Consider the following 11,971-nt stretch of genomic DNA (forward strand, 5'->3'; position numbering starts at 1 on the left):
TCCGATGGTGTTTATATGTGCCTACTATTGTTTGTACAGATAAATGTGGTACCTTCAGGTGTTTGTAAATTACTCCCAAGGATGAACCAGACTTGTGGAGGTCAACAATTTTTCCTGAGGTCTTGGCTGATTTCTTTTGATTTTCCCATGATGTCAAGCAAAGAGGCAATGAGTTTGAAGGTAGGACTCAAAATACACCCACAGGTATACCTTCAATTGACTGAAATTATGTCAATTCGCCTATCAGAAGCCATGAAAGCCATGGCATCATTTTCTGGAATTTACCAAGCTGTTTTAAGGCACAGTATAACTTAGTGTATGTAAACTTCTGACCCACTAGAATTGTGATACAATGAATTATAAGTGAAATAATCTGCCTGTAAACAATTGTTGGGAAAATTACCTGTGTCATGCACAAAGTAGAGGTCCTACCCGACTTGCATAACTATAGGTTGTCAGCAATACATTTGTGGAGTGGTTGAAAAACAAGTTTTAATGACTACAACCTAAGTGTATGTAAACTTCTGACTTTAGTACACTTATCATAATTTGTTTTTAATCCAGAGAGGTTAGCAAAAGTATTTAGATCCTTTGTGAGGCTGTGGACGGATTCTAATTGTGGTTTTAAAAGAAAACATGAATCATCAGCTTACAATGACACTTTTGTTTTTAATCCATGGGTTTCTAACCCCTAACACTATTGTTGGATCTCATTTTAACATAATAATATTAAATAGATATCCCGATAGTGGACAACCTTGTTTTATTCCTCTTGACAGTTTAAAACTTTCTGATATGTAGCCATTATTTACAATTTTAAACATAACTTTAACCCATTTTACAAGAGATTCTTCAAAATTGAAATATTCTATACATTTATCCAGTCGTACTTTATCAAAAGCCTTTTCAAATTCAGCTATGAAAACCAGGCCTGGTTTCCCCGATATGTAATAGTATTCTATTGTTTCCAGTACTTGTCTTATATTATCTCCAATATATCGTCCATGTAAAAAACCTGTCAGATTAGGATGAGTAATATCTGACAATACCCTTTTAATTCAATGCGCCAAGCATTTAGCTACAAATTTTTTATTTCAGTAATAATGAAATCAGACCTTGTTGTTGCGTGTCTGATAATCTACCATTTATTATAGGAGTGGTTAAAATATGATACCTTTTTTTTGGTATACCTCCCCTGGTATGCCATCCAGCCCTGGAGTTTTCCTGGACTTAAAGGCTTTAATTGCATCAAGAAGTTCCTCCTCTGCAATTTGGCCTTTGGAGTCTTTCTGTACAGATGTTAATTTTACATTATTAATAGGAAAGTTAGTGGAGATGGAGGTGGAGGAGACTGAAACGAAAACATAGTCTTTAAATTATTTATTTTTTACCCCCCTTTTCATGGTATCCAATTGTTGTTAGCAGCTACTATCTTGTCTCATCGCTACAACTCCCGTACGGGCTTGGGAGAGACAAAGGTTGAAGGTCATGCGTCCTCCGACACACAACCCAACCAAGCCACACTACTTCTTAACAAAGCGTGCATCCAACCCAGAAGCCAGCCGCACCAATGTGTCGGAGGAAACACCGTGCACCTGGCAACCTTGGATAGCGTGCACTGCGCCCGACCCGCCACAGGAGTCGCTGGTGTGCGATGAGACAAGGATATCCCTACCTGCCAAACCCTCCCTAACCCGGACGACGCTATGCCAATTGTGCGTCGACCCACGGCCCTTCCGGTCGCGGCCGGTTACGACAGAGCCTCTTTCAAAATATAATTCAGTGAATCATGCGTGACTCCATCATTTGTAACAGGTTTCAATACATTTTTTTGTTAGCATTTCTATGTTGAAGATTGAAAATTAATTTGGTGCATTTTTCCCCATATTCCATACACGTGGAAATTCTGTAAGAGTACTATATATGCCAATTATGATCCGACTGCATTCTGTCCCCATCAACATTTCTTTAACTTTTGGTGCCAGAGAGAATGACATAAGAAAGTAATCAAGATGACTAGCTTGAAAGCTTCCACCATGTATATCTCACTGGTTCAGGGTATTTAAGCCTCCATATATCCACCAATTCCAATATATCCGAGACATTCATGATTTCCTTAAAGGTGATAGTTTGCAATGTGATTTCCTATACACTTACAGTTGACTGGGGCAGCTCTAGCAGGGCAGAAATTTGACGAAATGACCTGTTGGAAAGTTGGCATTCTGGTGCCACGTTGAAAGTCACTGAGCTCTTCTGTAAGGCCGTTCTACTGACAGTGTTTGTCTATGGAGATTGCATGGCTGTGTCCTCGATTTTATACACCTGTCAGCAACGGGTGTAGCTGAAATAGCCAAATCCATTATTTGAAGGGGTGTCCACATACTTGTATATATAGTGTACATCCCACATGCAGTATGGGTAATCCTGCCATACCAGGCAAAAAAGGAGTAACTGCTCATAGCATGGAACTGAGAAAAATGGCTTTTATTTACCTTGGTTTCACAGTAACCTTATGCAGTTACTGCTAACATGACCCCTATTTTCTTCAAAACACAACACAATAGAGGCAGGATACTTGTCCACATGATTAAGCATGTATTTAATGTAGCAAAATTACATGAACTCTTTTTAGACCAAATGAGCAGCTACTGCCTTTTTGCTTGTTAGGGCAGAACAGTAATGTAACATTTTATATTTGGCATATGAATGTGTGGGTGTAACAGTATTGCAACCGTCCCATTTTGGGCTTGAACCAGGGACCCTCTGCACACATCGACAAACATAACACTCAAGGCATCGTTACCTAGCTCTCCACAAAAGAGCTAGTGCAAGGGAAACAACTCCTTCAAGGTCTCAGAGCGAGCGACAACACCAATTGAAACGCTACTAGTGCGCATTGCTAACTAGCTAGCTATTTTACACCGGTTACATGGGCAACACATGAGTATGTAGGATTGATGTATTGTACTACCAACAATTAGGTTGGTGGGAGCATCAAGGATGTTTTGGACATACAGTATTGGGCATCTAATATACCTAACCAAATTCACTACCATTCTCTTATTAACCCCACAATGAGATAAATGTTCTAATCATTTATCTTTCTTCTCTAGTTTCTACCCTCCTATAACAACCTCTCTCTCTCCTCTTGTCCACCAGACACCCCTTCTTGGTCATGGCTCCCCTCATTCTGCAACCTTCGAGATCTGCGTCGACGAGCCCAGCTCAGACAGCTGGAGGACTCCAGTGGCAACATGGTCCACATCAAGCAGAAGCTCTACCACAACGGCCACCCCAGCCCACGCCACCTCTGACTCTAAAACAAGAATCCCCCATCCCAGCCCCCCCAAACTGCCCCATGGCCAACTGCTGCCTCAGAGACCCTGGAAGACTGCCCTCTCACTGTTCATAACACCCCTGTCACTGAGACTTTCTTATGACAACCCTGACACAAGTCAGCACCAACCAATCCAAACTCGAGCAGAAGAAGAAGATAGTCGCTACTGAAATCTTGTCTATGTCCACATTTTCTGTGTTCATTGTTGAAACTTGGCATGGGTACGATGTGGGCAGTGTCCAGAAAGTGGGGGGAGTACGAATGGGTTGCCACAGTGTGGGTTTTTCTCTATGGGGAGGGTCTTTCTCTAAAGTGGGAGGGAGGTAAATGGAAAGGGGTGTTTTTTAAGATTTTGAGATGGGAAGATTAGATTGCTGCTTCTGTAAATACTAATAAATATGGGGAAGTGGGAACACAGGGTATGGGGGGGTTGTTTGTGAGTGTGATGAGTCAAGTGTTACGAGTAGAGCTGATGGACTGTATGGGAGGATAAACGGAGGGAAGATGAGGATGACAGCCATCTGGGGTTGAAGAGTGTGATTTCTGCTAAAAACACAGATTAATTAGCTTTGTTACTTTGTGAATTAAATGAATGTATTAATTTACATGTAAATATAAGAAGGGGAGGGGAGCATACGTTTGTGGTCAGGGTTCTCTGCGCTGTGTTATTATTTATGAGAAGGTAGAAAATAAATTGATGCCAGCCCAGATAAGACGGAGAGACAGTTCAGTACTTCCCTTGTCTTCCCAATACTGTGTCCAATAGCACTTCCCAATTTGCTACATCCAATTGCCTCATACTTATCAGGAGCAACCAGCCTAGCAGCAGCGGGAACCTTCACCTAGTCCCCCTCCCCTCTCTGTCCAGACATTGCTGTTGTGAGGATAAAATGTCTGTTTTATTAAAAGTGCCATTGAAAAACAACAGTGACCCCTAATGTTTGAATGTGTCATTGCCTCAACATCAGTAAATATACTGTTCAATAGATATGCCTCCATACATAATTATTTAGTAGTGAAGTTAAATCTTTTAAATTGGTTCTATACTCCAGCATTTTGAATTTGAGATTAAATGTTTTATATGGGGTGACAGTACAGAATGACACATTTTATTTGAGGGTATTTTCATACATATCTGTTTTACCGTTTATAAACTCAAGCACTTTATGTATCTGGTCCCCCCATTTGAAGGTGTCATAAGTATTTGGCCAATTCCCATAGTGTATTCAATTTAGTCAAAAGTTTAGTACTTGGTCCCATTTTCCTAGCATACAATGACTAAATCAAGGTTGTGACTCTACAAACTTGTTGGATGCATTTGCATTTTGTTTTGGTTGTGTTTTGGATTATGTTGTGCCCAATAGAAATGAATGGTAAATAATGTATTGTGTCGTTTTGGAGTCACTTTTATTGTAAATTAAAATAGAATATGTTTCTGAGCACTTCTACATTCATTACGGATAATCATGAATGAATCATGAATAGTGATGAGTGAGAAAGTTACAGATGCACAAAGATCATGTCCCCAAAACATATTAACCTTGCATTATTACCAATAACAAGGGAGGTTAGCATTTTTTGGGGGGTATGAAATTTACACCTCGGTAACTTTTGACTAAATGTAATACACTATAAGTCAATTTGTCAAAAATACTTATGACACCTTCAAATGGTGGAACTAGATACATAAAATGTTTTAATTTCTAAACAGTAAATAATATTTATAAAAATACCCTCAAATAAAAGGTGACATACTGTATTGGTGCCTCATATAAAACATTTGATCAATCCAAAATCCTGAGTATAGAGACAATTGAGCAAAATGTAAAGCTTCACTAAATTATTACATAGGGGAGTGTATGTATGGGGGAAAGAATTCCCAGGAAACTTACTATTCAGCATCCATCCCTTCACCCATCCCTGTTAACTAGGATAGGATGTATTTTTGTACTACTTTACTAGGCAAGTCAGTTAAGAACAAATTCTTATTTTCAATGACAGCCTAGGAACAGTGGGTTAACTGCCTGTTCAGCAGCAGAATGACAGATTTGTCAGCTCGGGGATTTGAACTTGCAACCTTTCGGTTACTAGTCTAACACCCTAACCACTAGGCTACCCTGCCGCCCCATATAAACAAGGTACATTTGTAAGAATTGTTTATTATAACTGTATCATAAACAATGCATGCATTTATTATGACTGCTTATTGTTCACATACGCTGAGCATACTCTTTCCATTATAGACTGACCAGTGAATCTATGAAAGCTATGATCCCTGATTGATGTCACTTGTTAAAACCACTTCAATCAGGGTAGTTGAAGGGGAGGAGACAGGTTAATTAAAGAAGGATATTTAAGCCTTGAGACAATTGAAACATGGATTGTGTATGTGTGCAATTCAGAGGGTGAATGGGCAAGATGAAAGATGTAAGTGCCTTTCAAACGGGTTATGGTAGTATGTGCCAGGCACATCGGTTTGTGTCAAGAACTGCAAATCTGCTGGGTTTTTCACGCTCAACAGTTTCCTATGTGTATCAAAAATGGTCCACCACCCAAATACATCTAGCCAACTTGATACAACAGCATTTCTAAGTTTTATAGAAAAAAAATAAAGTGAAAAAGTTCTACCTGATGACATCATCAAAAGTTAAAACATTTTAAAAACAGTGATTTTGCAAACACTAGGATGTGGGGAGCAAGAAAATACCCTCCCTCTAGCTAGAAAGTTGTTGCAGGTTTTGAAAACCACAGTTCATCTTCATTTTAATCCTACCTTGTGATGTCGACAAAAACAAAATACGTTGGTAAAATGTATTATGCGAGAAATGGTGGTGGAAGCGCTTTTATGCGCAAATATTGATATGATAACCATTAAATCGAAGTGAATTTGAAGTCACGTGATGACATGTTGTGTGATCCTGCCACTACGACTCGTCAGGAAAGTTTGCAGTTTATTAGGCTACAGATGAAATTAGTGATGATGAATTTCACAGGGGGGTAAAATTGCAAGGTGATGAGCTTTATGCTGCTTTCCAATAAATATCAAGTGTCTTATTCTGGTGACATGATCATCGGTGCTTGACTGCCTTTTGACAAATAAAAATAATCTCGCTCTTTTGTCCATAATAATCTATACATGTAAATATTCCCGCACTGTATCAGCGAGCTGTTGGATTGAGCGCACATGCCAACAATACCAAAGTGAGCACACTTCCTATATAACACAATTGTTTTTGTGAGAAAACCATCAGTGGAATAAAATGCAATGGAAACACATTTAAATTGTATTTTTTATTCGGTACATAGAAATGTAACTGCAAAAGTTATTTTTATATGCAATACGTCATCACACAGCCTTTTATCTACAACAAGTCAATTTGTTTCCTGCACAATTTCTCCCCACATAAAGCTCTTTTGTGGAATAATTCAGACATAACTGTAAGGAATAAGTCATTGTTCTACCCCAGCTGGCATGAGAGAAATGTTGACTTTGTTCTTGATATTTTCGACAACAAGGGTAATGTTCTCACATATGAACAATTTATAACATTGAAAGAGTTTCCAATACCTTTCTGTGATCAAAGCCGTTCCCAGTGGTCTAACTACACTTATGAAAAGTCATCTTCATTTTGGTAATGATCACAAAGTTTATCCAGAACTCAGATTGGAAGGCGTGGGCTTACTTGAGAAATCTTGTTGTAATAAATACACTGCTGAAAAAAAAGGGAACACTAAAATAACACATCCTAGATCTGAATGAATGAAATATTCTTATTAAATACTTTTTTCTTTACATAGTTGAATGTGCTGACAACAAAATCACAGCAAAATCACACAAAAATGATCAATGGAAATCAAATTTATCAACCCATGGAGGTCTGGATTTGGAGTCACACTCAAAATTAAAGTGGAAAACCACACTACAGGCTGATCTAACTTTGATGTAATGTCCTTAAAACAAGTCAAAATGAGGCTCAGTAGTGTGTGTGGCCTCCACGTGCCTGTATGACCTCCCTACAACGCCTGGGCATGCTCCTGATGAGGTGGCGGATGATCTCCTCCCAGACCTGGACTAAAGCACCCGCCAACTCCTGGACAGTCTGTGGTGCAATGTGGCATTGGTGGATGGAGCGAGACATGATGTCCCAGATGTGCTCAATTGGATTCAGGTCTGGGGAACGGGCGGGCCAGTCCATAGCATCAATGCCTTCCTCTTGCAGGAACTGCTGACACACTCCAGCCACATGAGGTCTAGCATTGTCTTGCATTAAGAGGAACCCAGAGCCAACCGCACCAGCATATGGTCTCACAGGGGTCTGAGGATCTCATCTCGGTACCTAATGGCAGTCAGGCTACCTCTGGCGAGCACATGGAGGGCTGTGCGGCCCCCCCAAAGAAATGCCACCCCACACCATGACTGACCCACCACCAAACCGGTCATGCTGGAGGATGTTGCAGGCAGCAGGATGTTCTCCGCAGCGTCTCCAGACTCTGTCACATGTGCTCAGTGTTAACCTGCTTTCATCTGTGAAGAGCACAAGGCCCCAGTGGCGAATTTACCAATCTTGGTGTTCTCTGGCAAATGCCAAACGTCCTGCACGGTGTTGGGCTGTAAAGCACAACCCCCACATGTGGACGTCGGGCCCTCATACCACCCTCATGGAGTCTGTTTCTGACCGTTTGAGCAGACACATGCACATTTGTGGCCTGCTGGAGGTCATTTTGCAGGCCTCTGGCAGTGCTCTTCCTGCTCCTCCTTGCATAAAGGCAGAGGTAGCGGTCCTGCTGCTGGGTTGTTGCCCTCCTATGGCCTCCTCCACGTCTCCTGATGTACTGGCCTGTCTCCTGGTAGCGCCTCCATGCTCTGGACACTACGCTGACAGACACAGCAAACCTTCTTGCCACAGCTCGCATTGATGTGCCATCCTGATGAGCTGCACTACCTGAGCCACTTGTGTGGGTTGTAGACTCCATCTCATGCTACCACTAGAGTGAAAGCACCGCCAGCATTCAAAAGTGACCAAAACATCAGCCAGGAAGCATAGGAACTGAGAAGTGGTCTGTGGTCACCACCTGCAGAACCACTCCTTTATCGGGGGTGTCTTGCTAATTGCCTATAATTTCCACCTGTTGTCTATTCCATTTGCACAACAGCATGTGAAATTTATTGTCAATCAGTGTTGCTTCCTAAGTGGACAGTTTGATTTCACAGAAGTGTGATTGACTTGGAGTTACATTGTGTTGTTTTGGAAATCTGTCTCCAACTGGATGGAAACATAGCAACCGAGAAGCATTTCTTTGGGACCTTTCTTATCTTTTTAACCACAGATCATAGAAATGTGCTGTTTTATAATAGGCACACACTGGTATGGTGCTGGAGATAATGAATTTTGTTGAAAAGTGGTGGAATTGTAATAGGGCGCTCCATCCCAGTCCATTTGATGTTGAGATGTATACAGGTCCGATCTGTTGTCATTTTCTTATGGAGTCCACTCTAAAAGTGCAATTAGACACCATTATTAACCAGGTTTAATCCAACCATTTAATGCAGCTGAATTACCTGATGCATTTAAAAAAAACTCACGACAGGTCTTATGCAAACAGATCATTTGAATGATGCCGGTGACATGATGATCGGTGATCGGCTGTCAATTATCAAATAATCTGTCTTTTATCCGCATCTCATCATATCTTTTATCCGCATCTCAACTGTCTAGACCAGAGCATACGCCAAAACCAGATTGGGCATATTTTCTATATCATTGCAACAATTTATGTGACAAAACCATCAGTAAAATCTAAAATGTAATGGAAACCCATTTAACTTGGGCAATTAAAGAACAACTGCCCCTAAAAAGCAACTTCTCGTTTTGAAACCTCTATGTGGCATTGATATGAGTAAGAAACATTTATTATTGTGTGAAAACTGTAAATGGAATCATTTTGGTCATAAAGTCAGTCTCATACAAAACTGAGATTTGCGATATAATAAGGAAAAAGGTCATGTCACGGAATGAAGGGTACAGTAATCATTTTCCTTGGGCTGGGTTTATTTCCACATACCCACAGCTGGCAGCACCCAAGTAATCATCAGTTCAGAGCTCAGCTGGACGTGACCCGACTGTAATGCCCATGGTCAATTTCGGTTAACAGTTGATATCCCTATGGGGGCTGGTTAGGGACCATCAGTAAATTACACAATATACATGGGGCAAAATTTTAAAAGGTCAATAGCTCCAAATTTCAATGACTTAAAACAACAGAACCAACAATAAATTGTAGAAATTCATATCCAAATATTGAAAGCATTTAAATGGAAATGTTCTACTTCATATTCATTATCTCCAGCACCACTCCAACATCAACATAAGCGAAAATGCGCGAAAATTTCTATGTCTTGTAGTAAAAAAAGATGAGTGTTTCCAATGACATCAACCAGTTAGTCGACAATTAGTAGGCAGGCCCTACTCACAATTGGTCAATAACACTGATGATGTCATTGGAAACACGTATCTTCCTTTACTACAAAACATCACATATGTTGATGTTGGGGTGCTGCTGGAAATTATTTTATGTAACCTTTATTTTGAGAGGGAGTCAAAGCTGAGACCAAAGTCTGTTTTCCAGATGACCCCTGTACAGAACCACAAAACACATCAAAATACAATAAACACATTCAAATACATGTTATTATACACAACAATACACAAAAAGCAAAACACAATCATAAAAAACAGACACATTCTTCAGTAAAATGGTCCCCTAACAACTGTCTGAAATGACCTAGAGGCAACAATTCCTCCAATTTTAAAGTGTATTGTAGATGAAATTGAAGGCTGATTTATCTAACTCTCTAGACACCCAATGAGTCTCCAGAGTTAACAAACCGTGTGACCGGGTTTGATAACTTGTCATTTTAAATCTTGACAGTGATAAATAAGTAAATCAAAAGTTGACTTAGAGGAGCAGGGCTTTGTAAACAAAAAGAGTATAATGATGTGATCTACATGACTTCAAAGGTGTCCAGCCAACCTTTTGGTAAATAATACAGTGATGAGTAATAAAACAGTCTCCTGTAATAAAACAAATATGATGAATATGAAGTTGAAAAATTGTGAAGATTCCCTTTAACGATTACTCAAAGGTGTGCAACATGAAAATATTCTCCCATTTACATTGTGTAATTTATTAACGGTCCCTAACTAGCCCCAGCTATAGGCTATCCAACGTCAAAACAACTTTGCCATGGTTGCACACCAGCTGGCTGAAGCTAATTGGCGAAAGAAGCCAGCTAGCACTAGCTAGCCTAGGCGACTTCAAGACAAGACCTGGTTAGGCTGTTTCAAGTTATCTAGAAGGGTGAGTGATGTAATGTGTACCGTTTTGGCAGACAATGTACAAACACTTGCCTTATGCAAGCACACACAAGCACGACACCCACATTAAACCAACCCACCAAGACAACTCTTGCTTGGCTTCAGTCTTGGCCACTGCATTTTTTAATGGTCAAGCCAGAATTGAGACCAAATCAGGAAGTTCAGCCCTCCTTCAATTGCAAAAGTGGTTGTGGTTTTTATGTGCACTACATCATCACACAGCCTTTTATCCGCAACAAGTCAGTTTGATGGAAACATCCCTCTGGGGGAAAAATGTACATATTTTTTTTCATGTGGATTCTAGAATATTTGCATGAAAATCTGTTGGCAATTGGAAGGAAATGTAGCTACTGAGACAATAATCAATAGCCGTTTAATCGCATGACAAAACTTCATATTTTTTGCTTCAACATATTTCATCTTGCCCCCGACCTATGTGTTTCAGTATCTTCACCATCATTTTTTTTAGGAGGGTCTTTTGGTTTGGTTGGGTCGTCACCTTCCTGGTCCTTTGCTAGAGGTGTTTCAAATTTACTAGCATCTGCCTCCAGAGTGCCAGAGGTTTCCGTTGCACCGCTGTGGAAGCTGTAATTTCAGTCGCCTCAGAATCCTTGCCACAGCAGTTGCAAGGATCTCAGCTGCAGTTTCTATGTCAACCATTGCTATAGTGGCCTCTGTCTCCTTGGCTACATGGGTTGCTGCGGCCTCAGTCACCCGGGCAGTGGGGGTTGCTGGGGCCTCAGTCTCCGGGGCAACGGGGGTTGCTGGGGCCTCAGTCTCCGGGGCAACGGGGGTTGCTGGGGCCTCAGTCTCTGGGGCAACGGGGGTTGCTGCGGCCTCAGTCTCCAGGGCAACAGGGGTTGCTGTAGCCTCAGTTTTCTTGACAACAGAGGTTGCTCCGGACTTACAGGGTTTGCTGCTGCCTCTGTTTTTGTGACAACAGGGGTTGCTGGCTTCTGTCTCCGTGGCAAGGAGGGTTTCTACTGCCTCTTTTTCCATGACAACAGGAAATGCTGCCGTCTCTGTCTCCACAACAATGTAGATCTCCTGGACAATGTAGGTTGCTGCGGCCTCACTCTCCTGGGCAATGGGAACTGCTGTGGCCTTGGTCTCCTTTGCAATAGTGAGTGCTGTGGCCTCTGAGACTCGAGCAGTAGACTCCTCAGTAACAACCTCTACAAGGGCTTCTGACTCCGGGGCTGCCTCTGCCTCCTGGGCAACGACTGTGGGTTCAGATTCCTGGGTAACGACATTTGAT

General features: G+C 41.1%; 1 protein-coding gene across 1 annotated transcript in view; it reads left to right on the forward strand.

Moving 5' to 3' along the window:
• tmem240a (transmembrane protein 240a) overlaps window positions 1-4,722 on the forward strand; it is a 15,112-nt gene extending 10,390 nt beyond the window's left edge. Inside the window, exon 4 of the mRNA XM_064956051.1 lies at window positions 3,160-4,722. Within this exon, the coding sequence (XP_064812123.1) occupies window positions 3,160-3,314 (155 nt within the window). The 3' untranslated portion in view covers window positions 3,315-4,722. The remainder of the gene's footprint in view (window positions 1-3,159) is intronic.
• The last annotated feature ends 7,249 nt before the right edge of the window (window positions 4,723-11,971 follow it).

This window comes from Oncorhynchus masou, chromosome 33 (assembly GCF_036934945.1).
Source record: "Oncorhynchus masou masou isolate Uvic2021 chromosome 33, UVic_Omas_1.1, whole genome shotgun sequence".
Taxonomy (NCBI): domain Eukaryota; kingdom Metazoa; phylum Chordata; class Actinopteri; order Salmoniformes; family Salmonidae; genus Oncorhynchus; species Oncorhynchus masou.